The 15,902-nt window shown below is 32.3% G+C and overlaps 1 protein-coding gene across 5 annotated transcripts in view; it reads left to right on the top strand.

Annotated features, from left to right (window-relative positions):
- Positions 1 to 15,902, top strand: part of LOC149774077 (E3 ubiquitin-protein ligase TRIM56-like) — a 106,062-nt gene that overhangs the window by 22,957 nt on the left and 67,203 nt on the right. For 3 of the 5 annotated variants that reach the window (XM_089945802.1, XM_089945803.1, XM_089945804.1), the window contains exons 3-6: positions 2,183 to 2,206; positions 3,567 to 3,590; positions 9,727 to 9,750; positions 11,111 to 11,134. The exons of 1 other annotated variant lie outside the window; for it this stretch is intronic. In XM_089945802.1, the coding sequence (XP_089801928.1) occupies positions 2,183 to 2,206; positions 3,567 to 3,590; positions 9,727 to 9,750; positions 11,111 to 11,134 (96 nt within the window). The remainder of the gene's footprint in view (positions 1 to 2,182; positions 2,207 to 3,566; positions 3,591 to 9,726; positions 9,751 to 11,110; positions 11,135 to 15,902) is intronic. One more of the 5 variants, XM_089945806.1, reaches the window with a different exon arrangement.

Raw genomic sequence — 15,902 nt, 5'->3', positions numbered from 1 at the left:
CTTTTTTGTACTTAATCATTGTATTTGTATTTAATCATTTTATTTGTACTTAATCATTTTATTTGTATTTAATCATTTTATTTGTACTTAATAATTGTATTTGTATTTAATCATTTTATTTGTACTTGATCATTTTATTTGTATTTAATCATTTTATTTATGTTTCATCATTGATGTTTTCACAGTGGAACCTTTTATCAATTTGTTTATCCCTTAATGCTTCAGTACCGAAAACGTTTACTTTAATTTTAATCGAAAGTCTGCCAAATGATAGTAATATTTCTTAGCAGATATGTGGATTGTTTTTTCATTAGTGATTTTGATTTTTGTGTTGTGCTTTTAGCTACCAATTGACTTGGTGTCCTACGTTAGTTGCATCAATATCATTATATTTAAACATCGCGTTAAATTCAAGCTTTAAATGAAGTCGAATTAACTGCTGTCATCCATTTTGAATTTACGGCTAATATACATTTGATGTTTATTCATTAATTCGGTGGGGATAATACAACTAATTCTGGTCAGAATCATGCCATTGCGAATGAGCTATATCAGCCATTTTTACAAGACAAATGATGCAATTATTACAGATATATTTCATCAAGATATACTACATATTTTGGCATTAATAATGATTCATTGGATTCAGCCAGTATAAAGATAGTTAAAAAGCTTATGTGCACGCGACTATGGTTGACATCTTGTTTTGTCATAAAAATCATCACGTTTTATACTTATCCACGCCGATAATTATAGCATTTAAGTCCATGCTCCATATATAGGGACATGAATCAATCAGCTTTGACAAAAATGATGCAGTTGACGTTGCCTAACACTTCCAAAGAAGTGTATTCAGATTGGTCTGAAATACCCCATAGTGTAAGATTTGCTAATCAGATTCTCGTTATTGTTCGAGAATGTACACACCAGCACAGACACAAAAACACTTTTCATCATTATTTTGTATAAAAAAATGAAACACACACTGCCAATTTATACAAATCTAGTAAATAGCATTTTGCCGTCCTATGACCGTGCTTGATCCACGTTTTTCTTTTCTTTTTCAAATTACATCGATTGACGAAAATAATATTGTATTATCTAATGCAGAGAGAACGGTTCTTACAATCTCATAGCGTAAGATGAACTGTTATGAAAAGTGCAAGTTTCTTATTTTCCTTTCTTCTAATATTCAAATATCAACAAAGGATTATCTGCTGGAAGACGTATCAAGTGTGCAATGTGCATTTAATTAGGATAGTGTCGTCTGTGCATAATGTACTACCTATTCCTTTTCCTTGATGAAAATAGTGAGGAAACCTGATAAGATTTTCTAATCATATTATCTTGGTCTTTCAAGAATGTCCACACCAGTACATACACAAAAAATATTTGTATCGTTTGTGTGTAAGAAATAAACATACACTGCCAATTTATACCAATGTACTGAACTATCATGTTGGATATAGTGTCCTGTAGAGAGAGAGAGCGAAATGTTCTGCAGGCATTTGTGCAACAAAAAAACTCTTTAATTATACAAATTAATCAAATACTGAAGAAAGAGCATGGATTTGGAAAAAAGAATGACAGCTAATGTCTTCAAAAAATCAGCAGATGAGCATTTTTGAAAACGCTATACTTTTCTGAAATAAAACAATATTGGTTTTGTTTGCCCACTTTCCTGATCACACATTACCGCACCGAGGTACGTTTTACTTATACCAGTCCACACGACAATTGAGAGATGAGTGACTTGATAATTATACACACAGTTCGAGGGCAAATGCAGTGAAACAATAATGAAACACAAACTTCAGAGAGGCAGTGTATATTTGATGATAGGCTGTCTGCCGTTTAATTTGTTGTTGGAATTAGCAGCACACTTTTCCTTTTTGCCTACATTTATATAGTACCAAAGTGATGAAACATTACAGGATAAATAAAGGAAAACAGTTCCAATTCAAAGATTTACATACGAGGCAAAGGGTAAAATATATTATTTAAAACGACAACTGTTTGGGATTACTTTGTTTCATGTAATGACTTACACTGTGTATTTTGCCCTGTATTTCCATTTACGAGTATGACGAATTTGTGTATACGTGTCCTCTCCCTTTCTGGAGAGCATATAAAAGGGATTGATATCATCTTCTCTATTATCGGACTTATTCTATTCTTTCAGGAAGAAAGAGAGAAAAAAGAAAGAGTAAGTAAAAATATAGATACTCTGCGTAAATAAGCACAAATCATATATTACTTGCATTTAATATGTGGTGTCTAAGACGAATATATTTATGAAAAGTAATTATTCTCCAAAATTTCCTGACTTTAACCACTTACCAAGAAAGGGTTATATTCAAACCCTTGTCATATTGATTCTATATCACGCATTTATTGCTCTTGTGGGAAAAAGAAGTAACGTCCTTCTTTTAGTAAATACGTACAAACGGACACTTTTATGGGCTAATTAATTATACGTTTGTTTCATGAGGTGACTATTATAATTCTACATTTACCGACCAGCTGTCCATCGTGTTAAATTACTGGCTGCCCGGCCTTGAACTTTACAATCCTTGTTTGATGATAAACGATATCCCACCTATGGCATTCATAGATTCGCCATCGGATACACACATGCATCCTAAAACGATATTATATATTAATTAGACACTGACACAGAACACACACACTCTCACGCACAAAACGAAACAAACAATTGAGCCAGAAACACCGACACCGTAGTTGTATATATAAAGGGGGCATCGCTCACTTTTTCACGCAGAAAATACGTGAGCCAAAACTCACATTAAAAGATATTGTAGTTTTTTTACGTCTGCAAGTGGGAAACAGTTCTCATTCAGTAATTATACACAGTGAGATTTACCGACCACCGAATTATCGTACTCGTTTCAAAAGGGGCATGCTATGCTATAATACTTATTGATTATTCGGTCCTTACCGTTCCATGCTTTATATAAATGTTGACAGAAAACTCTACCCTGATACATAATGTGACCAAGCGTGCATGATATTGTACATTATTACATGAAGGGAATGTAATTAAGTAAGTTGTTTCGCTGTCTGGACTTTAAGTTTTTAAATGTGCACACAATTTACATGGTCGATTAACATTAGTGTACCACAGGGAAATGTTGTTTTGTACACGACACGTCATGGCCTCAACAGAAAACATATATATTTGTAGCTAATGTGCATTACCAGATTGTATTGTTTGAAAGTACAGACACAGCTTAAATTAACGTTAGTTTGTTAGTTCCTTTATACACAATGATTAGACGATATGTTGCAATTTGCTCAAATATTTCTTAGTCATAACAACACCTTTGTCTATGGTTTATTGCATTGCCACCATCCTACGTTCGTATTAATAGTTTTAGGATTTTATAGCGAAATGTCAACTATGCATCATCATTTATTTATTTTTGTTGTGTCTCACGTTGGATTTTCATTTGTGAATGTCTGCATCCGTATATACTTCCCATTTTGAGAGCAAATATGTTGGATATTTCATCTTGACTAATATCAGATTTATTCTTTTCTTTCAGGAAGAAAGAGAGAAGAAACTAAGAGTAAGTACAATTTTAGCTGCTTTCAGTAAATAAGTACAAAGCATGCATCCCATACAATTACTATATGATATATAAGTCGACAATATTTATAAAAAAATAATTAATAACCAAATGTTCATCATTTTGTACAATTACCAAGGAAGGATTATTTTCAAACCCTTTTCTAATTCATATAATTTCTATATTATTATTTTTATATCGCACATGTATTGCTTTTGACGGAAAAGGAGGTGGAAGGGTGTTTTCAATAAATGCGTACAAACGGACACTTTAGTGGACTAATACATTATACGTTTGTCTCAATCTGTGCCAATTATAATATGACACTGTCAGACCAGCTGTACGTCCTGTTAAATTATTGACTGTCCGCTCCATAATTTTACAAGCATTGTGATGATAATTAGTGGCTTTCTTTTTCTAAATGTATAATGTGGCTAACATTGTCTGTTTGATCCGAAAGTTAAAGGTCACAAGAGGCACAATGTAATCATAAAACTTGTTTCCGCGTCCGGAAAAAAAATTTATAATTACCGGAAACACTTTCTTGTTTTAACATATTCATCAAAACATACGCGATGCGTAATCTCTAAAGCAAAAACGAAGCCATACAAGATATAAGGTCTGCACGGTTTCTGTTGTTACGTGAGCAATTAATACATTTTAATATGTATTAAGGATCACTGAGTTTATCTTTAGAAAGTAGCTGTTCATTAACAATATTGAAATGAAAAGGTCAAGTTAGTATTTTAAAGAGTTAATACTTTAAGCTATACGTAACTACTCTGGAGTATGTTAAATGGTATTTTAAAACACATTGTGACATAACTACTCCAATATTGACCCACTTGTATAATTATATATTTTCGTCTTGCAGGCATGCGTGGGTACAATTTATTATATATATATATATATATATATAATGGATTAAATGATCCCAACAATTGTCAAGGCGTTCCACACATCGTTGTGCAAAATAAGAACGTAGGCGCTTTCTTGAATAACGACTGACTGCATTGACAAGTGAAAGCGGGGGTTAATCTATCAAACTCAAACTGGTTTCCGAAAAGGGTACTCGCCATATTAACAGGTTTAGTATTTAAACATTGGTCTATAAATTGTTACGCAGACCTGGTTTCAGATTATTTTGTCATCACTTGGCTTGTTTCAAGCCATTTGATTTGATTGTCTCTCATAGCGTTAGGAATGTTTAGTGAAGTAGGGTATCGAAAAAAGTTTTTTTTTTTTTTGTGTATATATTCATTATACATTAATAGTGTTCGTGTATCTGTCTACGTGTTTAAGCATTATATACAATTTATCCTTGTAACATAGGAAACAAAAACAGTTATATTATAATTATTTTAATGTTTAAGAATCTGTCAATTATTTGATTACCATATATATATATATATATATATATATATATATATATATATATATATATATATATATATATATAGATATATAATATTGCCATAATTTACAATTTACTATACTGTATGGTGGTTTTATTGCTAATTGTACAGATATTATCAAAACTCTAGACATTCAAGTTGTGTTGAAGAGGTTCATGATTATTATTGAGTAAACTCGTAGTATTGTCTCTCCTATTTATATCACAGAACAAAATTTGTGTAGTTTTCATTATTAAACTCATACTGAAAATTTGCATAACAGATTTGGTAACAGTTAGTCGAAATGATAAAACGATATGTTTTTCTTCTGCATTCCATACCGGTAAATAGGGCCGATATCATGTTTCTATTCGTGACGTTACACATTACTTTAAAACATGATATAATAATTATTGATTATTCATACTCAGCATAATGTTGCAAACTATTCAGCAATTTCAACACGAAAATTAAACCAAAATGGCGTCCCATGACTCAACCATTATCGCCATAATATTTACTATATAAGGCATATCAAGTTTTATTTTATATTTTAATTTTGCTTCTGATTTAATTTGTATGTGCATACATTCTTTTGAACTCGCGTATCCAATTGCCTTTTATAAACCTTTTATTTTCATGTTGGAACTTTCTTTTATGACTTCCGTCTGCCAAACACAAGGTAACGAGTTAAAGGCTCGCGTCATCCCAATCTGGTTATATATTTTTTTAAAATAATTTAATGTAGAATCTTTCTTTCAACCTCGCTGATCGCAATTTTTAAATTTTAATTTTTTTTACTGTTTAATTTGAAATGTTAGAAGAAACAAGGTTCGCACCCATTAACTACTAACTTTCTTCTATACTAAGGTTTGCTAAGCAACAAGTTGTCAGTTCGAAATTCGCGGCACCCCATTTGTTTATTTTGAAAGTTTCTGTATGACTAACGCCTGCCAAATACTCGGTTCCGAGTCTGATTTTCGCGGCATCGCAGTTTTGTTTTTATTATTTCTTTTTTAACTTTTGTGTGGAAACTTTCTTTTCTTACTATGTTTGCCAAACAAGAATTCGCTAGTTCGAAAGTTGCAGCATCTACTTTGTTGTTTGTTACTTGTTCATGTTTGAACTTTCTTTTAAACTCGCGTATTCCAAAGATTTATTTCTTACTTTTTATATTTATGTTTAAACTATCTTGTATTACTAACGCCTGTCAAACAAGAGGTTGCGAGGTTGAAACTTAAGGCATCCCAATTTTTTATTTTATTTTTTATTTTTTTTTTGTTTGTTTTGATGTTTTCGCTCATCACAATTTTTTTATAATTGTTGTACATTTTTAGATGTATGCTGGTACTGTCTTTAATTACTCCCGGCATATAGCAGATTTCATCTGCATAGTACATGGATTGTCCCTATCTGTTACGTTTGGAGTCACTTTGCACACCAAATTCATCTGCAATCTCAGCATTCTGTCCTAAACGTTGTCACAATCAAGTATAATTTATTAGCGGGAGGTAGTGCGATTTTCCTAGACAAGTCTAGTCGCCACTGAACGGTGTCCCTCATTAAACCGTAGGTACAAAATCGGCAATTTTCAGCAGATACTGTATGCAACACAATTACATCCTCAGACCCGTTAATAATCTAAAATCATGAAATAACACACTAGTTTTCAAATGTATAGCAATAAATGATTCCTGATATTTTAACAGCTGACTGTTTATTGAATATTTCATTATCAAAAGTACTTCCAGGCTTTATGTACAAAGACAACATTCTAGGTGTGCGATACTGAAACACAGATTAGACAGAGGTATCGAATGCCATATTACCCATTCAAAATCAAATGTGGATGGAAAAAAGAAGAATGTCAGAAGAAACCTCGTCATTACGAGATGAGTTATAAAACAAATAAAAGAAAACGAGTCGGGTTGTACCTTGTTTTTAATCGACGTTAAAAGTGTTCACCGAACAGATATTATACGAACAAATGAGTCTTTTAATTAGTATTTTAACTGCATATTAAACGGGGAAAATCAACAACAAAATATGCATAATTGAATTTCCGGCAATGGTGGCCATCTTGTAACTCTTGTCATCGTTGCTATTGCTGAATGGATGGTCATGTTAACATGAAATGTTCACTAAGATACTTACTATGATAAAAATGGTGCCGATCTGAGGTCATGTTGTGGCCGAGTGGTCTAAAGCACTCATCGTTTCGGATCACTGCTATCTCACGTCTGTCTGTGTGGGTTCGCCTCTCGGGCTCGGCCAATGTGGGTATGTGAAAAGGCTTGCCAGTAGGTTCTCGTGGTTCTTTCCGGGGTTTCCCTGGTTTTTTCTCAACCGTTTATACTGGCCGTCATGCATAGCCTATCTTGTGCTGAAAAATGACGTTAAGCCCTATAATAATAACATCAAATCAAACAGTCATTTTTCCATCTGCTATTTCATCCAAAACCATTTTGTTGTGTTTTTTACAAAGTGTTCCTTACAAAATAAAATTCTAGTTTGAATGATGCGTGAATACAACAAATACTATATGCAGTATCCTCATGGCCTTTTTTGTACTTAATCATTGTATTTGTATTTAATCATTTTATTTGTACTTAATCATTTTATTTGTATTTAATCATTTTATTTGTACTTAATAATTGTATTTGTATTTAATCATTTTATTTGTACTTGATCATTTTATTTGTATTTAATCATTTTATTTATGTTTCATCATTGATGTTTTCACAGTGGAACCTTTTATCAATTTGTTTATCCCTTAATGCTTCAGTACCGAAAACGTTTACTTTAATTTTAATCGAAAGTCTGCCAAATGATAGTAATATTTCTTAGCAGATATGTGGATTGTTTTTTCATTAGTGATTTTGATTTTTATGTTGTGCTTTTAGCTACCAATTGACTTGGTGTCCTACGTTAGTTGCATCAATATCATTATATTTAAACATCGCGTTAAATTCAAGCTTTAAATGAAGTCGAATTAACTGCTGTCATCCATTTTGAATTTACGGCTAATATACATTTGATGTTTATTCATTAATTCGGTGGGGATAATACAACTAATTCTGGTCAGAATCATGCCATTGCGAATGAGCTATATCAGCCATTTTTACAAGACAAATGATGCAATTATTACAGATATATTTCATCAAGATATACTACATATTTTGGCATTAATAATGATTCATTGGATTCAGCCAGTATAAAGATAGTTAAAAAGCTTATGTGCACGCGACTATGGTTGACATCTTGTTTTGTCATAAAAATCATCACGTTTTATACTTATCCACGCCGATAATTATAGCATTTAAGTCCATGCTCCATATATAGGGACATGAATCAATCAGCTTTGACAAAAATGATGCAGTTGACGTTGCCTAACACTTCCAAAGAAGTGTATTCAGATTGGTCTGAAATACCCCATAGTGTAAGATTTGCTAATCAGATTCTCGTTATTGTTCGAGAATGTACACACCAGCACAGACACAAAAACACTTTTCATCATTATTTTGTATAAAAAAATGAAACACACACTGCCAATTTATACAAATCTAGTAAATAGCATTTTGCCGTCCTATGACCGTGCTTGATCCACGTTTTTCTTTTCTTTTTCAAATTACATCGATTGACGAAAATAATATTGTATTATCTAATGCAGAGAGAACGGTTCTTACAATCTCATAGCGTAAGATGAACTGTTATGAAAAGTGCAAGTTTCTTATTTTCCTTTCTTCTAATATTCAAATATCAACAAAGGATTATCTGCTGGAAGACGTATCAAGTGTGCAATGTGCATTTAATTAGGATAGTGTCGTCTGTGCATAATGTACTACCTATTCCTTTTCCTTGATGAAAATAGTGAGGAAACCTGATAAGATTTTCTAATCATATTATCTTGGTCTTTCAAGAATGTCCACACCAGTACATACACAAAAAATATTTGTATCGTTTGTGTGTAAGAAATAAACATACACTGCCAATTTATACCAATGTACTGAACTATCATGTTGGATATAGTGTCCTGTAGAGAGAGAGAGCGAAATGTTCTGCAGGCATTTGTGCAACAAAAAAACTCTTTAATTATACAAATTAATCAAATACTGAAGAAAGAGCATGGATTTGGAAAAACGAATGACAGCTAATGTCTTCAAAAAATCAGCAGATGAGCATTTTTGAAAACGCTATACTTTTCTGAAATAAAACAATATTGGTTTTGTTTGCCCACTTTCCTGATCACACATTACCGCACCGAGGTACGTTTTGCTTATACCAGTCCACACGACAATTGAGAGATGAGTGACTTGATAATTATACACACAGTTCGAGGGCAAATGCAGTGAAACAATAATGAAACACAAACTTCAGAGAGGCAGTGTATATTTGATGATAGGCTGTCTGCCGTTTAATTTGTTGTTGGAATTAGCAGCACACTTTTCCTTTTTGCCTACATTTATATAGTACCAAAGTGATGAAACATTACAGGATAAATAAAGGAAAACAGTTCCAATTCAAAGATTTACATACGAGGCAAAGGGTAAAATATATTATTTAAAACGACAACTGTTTGGGATTACTTTGTTTCATGTAATGACTTACACTGTGTATTTTGCCCTGTATTTCCATTTACGAGTATGACGAATTTGTGTATACGTGTCCTCTCCCTTTCTGGAGAGCATATAAAAGGGATTGATATCATCTTCTCTATTATCGGACTTATTCTATTCTTTCAGGAAGAAAGAGAGAAAAAAGAAAGAGTAAGTAAAAATATAGATACTCTGCGTAAATAAGCACAAATCATATATTACTTGCATTTAATATGTGGTGTCTAAGACGAATATATTTATGAAAAGTAATTATTCTCCAAAATTTCCTGACTTTAACCACTTACCAAGAAAGGGTTATATTCAAACCCTTGTCATATTGATTCTATATCACGCATTTATTGCTCTTGTGGGAAAAAGAAGTAACGTCCTTCTTTTAGTAAATACGTACAAACGGACACTTTTATGGGCTAATTAATTATACGTTTGTTTCATGAGGTGACTATTATAATTCTACATTTACCGACCAGCTGTCCATCGTGTTAAATTACTGGCTGCCCGGCCTTGAACTTTACAATCCTTGTTTGATGATAAACGATATCCCACCTATGGCATTCATAGATTCGCCATCGGATACACACATGCATCCTAAAACGATATTATATATTAATTAGACACTGACACAGAACACACACACTCTCACGCACAAAACGAAACAAACAATTGAGCCAGAAACACCGACACCCTAGTTGTATATATAAAGGGGGCATCGCTCACTTTTCCACGCAGAAAATACGTGAGCCAAAACTCACATTAAAAGATACTGTAGTTTTTTTACGTCTGCAAGTGGGAAACAGTTCTCATTCAGTAATTATACACAGTGAGATTTACCGACCACCGAATTATCGTACTCGTTTCAAAAGGGGCATGCTATGCTATAATACTTATTGATTATTCGGTCCTTACCGTTCCATGCTTTATATAAATGTTGACAGAAAACTGTACCCTGATACATAATGTGACCAAGCGTGCATGATATTGTACATTATTACATGAAGGGAATGTAATTAAGTAAGTTGTTTCGCTGTCTGGACTTTAAGTTTTTAAATGTGCACACAATTTACATGGTCGATTAACATTAGTGTACCACAGGGAAATGTTGTTTTGTACACGACACGTCATGGCATCAACAGAAAACATATATATTTGTAGCTAATGTGCATTACCAGATTGTATTGTTTGAAAGTACAGACACAGCTTAAATTAACGTTAGTTTGTTAGTTCCTTTATACACAATGATTAGACGATATGTTGCAATTTGCTCAAATATTTCTTAGTCATAACAACACCTTTGTCTATGGTTTATTGCATTGCCACCATCCTACGTTCGTATTGATAGTTTTAGGATTTTATAGCGAAATGTCAACTATGCATCATCATTTATTTATTTTTGTTGTGTCTCACGTTGGATTTTCATTTGTGAATGTCTGCATCCGTATATACTTCCCATTTTGAGAGCAAATATGTTGGATATTTCATCTTGACTAATATCAGATTTATTCTTTTCTTTCAGGAAGAAAGAGAGAAGAAACTAAGAGTAAGTACAATTTTAGCTGCTTTCAGTAAATAAGTACAAAGCATGCATCCCATACAATTACTATATGATATATAAGTCGACAATATTTATAAAAAAATAATTAATAACCAAATGTTCATCATTTTGTACAATTACCAAGGAAGGATTATTTTCAAACCCTTTTCTAATTCATATAATTTCTATATTATTATTTTTATATCGCACATGTATTGCTTTTGACGGAAAAGGAGGTGGAAGGGTGTTTTCAATAAATGCGTACAAACGGACACTTTAGTGGACTAATACATTATACGTTTGTCTCAATCTGTGCCAATTATAATATGACACTGTCAGACCAGCTGTACGTCCTGTTAAATTATTGACTGTCCGCTCCATAATTTTACAAGCATTGTGATGATAATTAGTGGCTTTCTTTTTCTAAATGTATAATGTGGCTAACATTGTCTGTTTGATCCGAAAGTTAAAGGTCACAAGAGGCACAATGTAATCATAAAACTTGTTTCCGCGTCCGGAAAAAAAATTTATAATTACCGGAAACACTTTCTTGTTTTAACATATTCATCAAAACATACGCGATGCGTAATCTCTAAAGCAAAAACGAAGCCATACAAGATATAAGGTCTGCACTATTTCTGTTGTTACGTGAGCAATTAATACATTTTAATATGTATTAAGGATAACTGAGTTTATCTTTAGAAAGTAGCTGTTCATTAACAATATTGAAATGAAAAGGTCAAGTTAGTATTTTAAAGAGTTAATACTTTAAGCTATACGTAACTACTCTGGAGTATGTTAAATGGTATTTTAAAACACATTGTGACATAACTACTCCAATATTGACCCACTTGTATAATTCTATATTTTAGTCTTGCAGGCATGCGTGGGTACAATTTATTATATATATATATATATAATGTATTAAATGATCCCAACAATTGTCAAGGCGTTCCACACATCGTTGTGCAAAATAAGAACGTAGGCGCTTTCTTGAATAACGACTGACTGCATTGACAAGTGAAAGCGGGGGTTAATCTATCAAACTCAAACTGGTTTCCGAAAAGGGTACTCGCCATATTAACAGGTTTAGTATTTAAACATTGGTCTATAAATTGTTACGCAGACCTGGTTTCAGATTATTTTGTCATCACTTGGCTTGTTTCAAGCCATTTGATTTGATTGTCTCTCATAGCGTTAGGAATGTTTAGTGAAGTAGGGTATCGAAAAAAGTTTTTTTTTTTTTTGTGTATATATTCATTATACATTAATAGTGTTCGTGTATCTGTCTACGTGTTTAAGCATTATATACAATTTATCCTTGTAACATAGGAAACAAAAACAGTTATATTATAATTATTTTAATGTTTAAGAATCTGTCAATTATTTGATTACCATATATATATATATATATATATATATATATATATATATATATATATATATATAGATATATAATATTGCCATAATTTACAATTTACTATACTGTATGGTGGTTTTATTGCTAATTGTACAGATATTATCAAAACTCTAGACATTCAAGTTGTGTTGAAGAGGTTCATGATTATTATTGAATAAACTCGTCGTATTGTCTCTCCTATTTATATCACAGAACAAAATTTGTGTAGTTTTCATTATTAAACTCATACTGAAAATTTGCATAACAGATTTGGTAACAGTTAGTCGAAATGATAAAACGATATGTTTTTCTTCTGCATTCCATACCGGTAAATAGGGCCGATATCATGTTTCTATTCGTGACGTTACACATTACTTTAAAACATGATATAACAATTATTGATTATTCATACTCAGCATAATGTTGCAAACTATTCAGCAATTTCAACACGAAAATTAAACCAAAATGGCGTCCCATGACTCAACCATTATCGCCATAATATTTACTATATAAGGCATATCAAGTTTTATTTTATATTTTAATTTTGCTTCTGATTTAATTTGTATGTGCATACATTCTTTTGAACTCGCGTATCCAATTGCCTTTTATAAACCTTTTATTTTCATGTTGGAACTTTCTTTTATGACTTCCGTCTGCCAAACACAAGGTAACGAGTTAAAGGCTCGCGTCATCCCAATCTGGTTATATATTTTTTTAAAATAATTTAATGTAGAATCTTTCTTTCAACCTCGCTGATCGCAATTTTTAAATTTTAATTTTTTTTACTGTTTAATTTGAAATGTTAGAAGAAACAAGGTTCGCACCCATTAACTACTAACTTTCTTCTATACTAAGGTTTGCTAAGCAACAAGTTGTCAGTTCGAAATTCGCGGCACCCCATTTGTTTATTTTGAAAGTTTCTGTATGACTAACGCCTGCCAAATACTCGGTTCCGAGTCTGATTTTCGCGGCATCGCAGTTTTGTTTTTATTATTTCTTTTTTAACTTTTGTGTGGAAACTTTCTTTTCTTACTATGTTTGCCAAACAAGAATTCGCTAGTTCGAAAGTTGCAGCATCTACTTTGTTGTTTGTTACTTGTTCATGTTTGAACTTTCTTTTAAACTCGCGTATTCCAAAGATTTATTTCTTACTTTTTATATTTATGTTTAAACTATCTTGTATTACTAACGCCTGTCAAACAAGAGGTTGCGAGGTTGAAACTTAAGGCATCCCAATTTTTTATTTTATTTTTTATTTTTTTTTGTTTGTTTTGATGTTTTCGCTCATCACAATTTTTTTATAATTGTTGTACATTTTTAGATGTATGCTGGTACTGTCTTTAATTACTCCCGGCATATAGCAGATTTCATCTGCATAGTACATGGATTGTCCCTATCTGTTACGTTTGGAGTCACTTTGCACACCAAATTCATCTGCAATCTCAGCATTCTGTCCTAAACGTTGTCACAATCAAGTATAATTTATTAGCGGGAGGTAGTGCGATTTTCCTAGACAAGTCTAGTCGCCACTGAACGGTATCCCTCATTAAACCGTAGGTACAAAATCGGCAATTTTCAGCAGATACTGTATGCAACACAATTACATCCTCAGACCCGTTAATAATCTAAAATCATGAAATAACACACTAGTTTTCAAATGTATAGCAATAAATGATTCCTGATATTTTAACAGCTGACTGTTTATTGAATATTTCATTATCAAAAGTACTTCCAGGCTTTATGTACAAAGACAACATTCTAGGTGTGCGATACTGAAACACAGATTAGACAGAGGTATCGAATGCCATATTACCCATTCAAAATCAAATGTGGATGGAAAAAAGAAGAATGTCAGAGGAAACCTCGTCATTACGAGATAAGTTATAAAACAAATAAAAGAAAACGAGTCGGGTTGTACCTTGTTTTTAATCGACGTTAAAAGTGTTCACCGAACAGATATTATACGAACAAATGAGTCTTTTAATTAGTATTTTAACTGCATATTAAACGGGGAAAATCAACAATAAAATATGCATAATTGAATTTCCGGCAATGGTGGCCATCTTGTAACTCTTGTCATCGTTGCTATTGCTGAATGGATGGTCATGTTAACATGAAATGTTCACTAAGATACTTACTATGATAAAAATGGTGCCGATCTGAGGTCATGTTGTGGCCGAGTGGTCTAAAGCACTCATCGTTTCGGATCACTGCTATCTCACGTCTGTCTGTGTGGGTTCGCCTCTCGGGCTCGGCCAATGTGGGTATGTGAAAAGGCTTGCCAGTAGGTTCTCGTGGTTCTTTCCGGGGTTTCCCTGGTTTTTTCTCAACCGTTTATACTGGCCGTCATGCATAGCCTATCTTGTGCTGAAAAATGACGTTAAGCCCTATAATAATAACATCAAATCAAACAGTCATTTTTCCATCTGCTATTTCATCCAAAACCATTTTGTTGTGTTTTTTACAAAGTGTTCCTTACAAAATAAAATTCTAGTTTGAATGATGCGTGAATACAACAAATACTATATGCAGTATCCTCATGGCCTTTTTTGTACTTAATCATTGTATTTGTATTTAATCATTTTGTTTGTACTTAATCATTTTATTTGTATTTAATCATTTTATTTGTACTTAATAATTGTATTTGTATTTAATCATTTTATTTGTACTTGATCATTTTATTTGTATTTAATCATTTTATTTATGTTTCGTCATTGATGTTTTCACAGTGGAACCTTTTATCAATTTGTTTATCCCTTAATGCTTCAGTACCGAAAACGTTTACTTTAATTTTAATCGAAAGTCTGCCAAATGATAGTAATATTTCTTAGCAGATATGTGGATTGTTTTTTCATTAGTGATTTTGATTTTTATGTTGTGCTTTTAGCTACCAATTGACTTGGTGTCCTACGTTAGTTGCATCAATATCATTATATTTAAACATCGCGTTAAATTCAAGCTTTAAATGAAGTCGAATTAACTGCTGTCATCCATTTTGAATTTACGGCTAATATACATTTGATGTTTATTCATTAATTCGGTGGGGATAATACAACTAATTCTGGTCAGAATCATGCCATTGCGAATGAGCTATATCAGCCATTTATACAAGACAAATGATGCAATTATTACAGATATATTTCATCAAGATATACTACATATTTTGGCATTAATAATGATTCATTGGATTCAGCCAGTATAAAGATAGTTAAAAAGCTTATGTGCACGCGACTATGGTTGACATCTTGTTTTGTCATAAAAATCATCACGTTTTATACTTATCCACGCCGATAATTATAGCATTTAAGTCCATGCTCCATATATAGGGACATGAATCAATCAGCTTTGACAAAAATGATGCAGTTGACGTTGCCT

This window comes from Sinohyriopsis cumingii, unplaced genomic scaffold (assembly GCF_028554795.1).
Source record: "Sinohyriopsis cumingii isolate HCF-2022 unplaced genomic scaffold, ASM2855479v2 utg000426l, whole genome shotgun sequence".
NCBI lineage: Eukaryota > Metazoa > Mollusca > Bivalvia > Unionida > Unionidae > Sinohyriopsis > Sinohyriopsis cumingii.
This window is presented reverse-complemented; position numbering and strand designations above follow the sequence as displayed.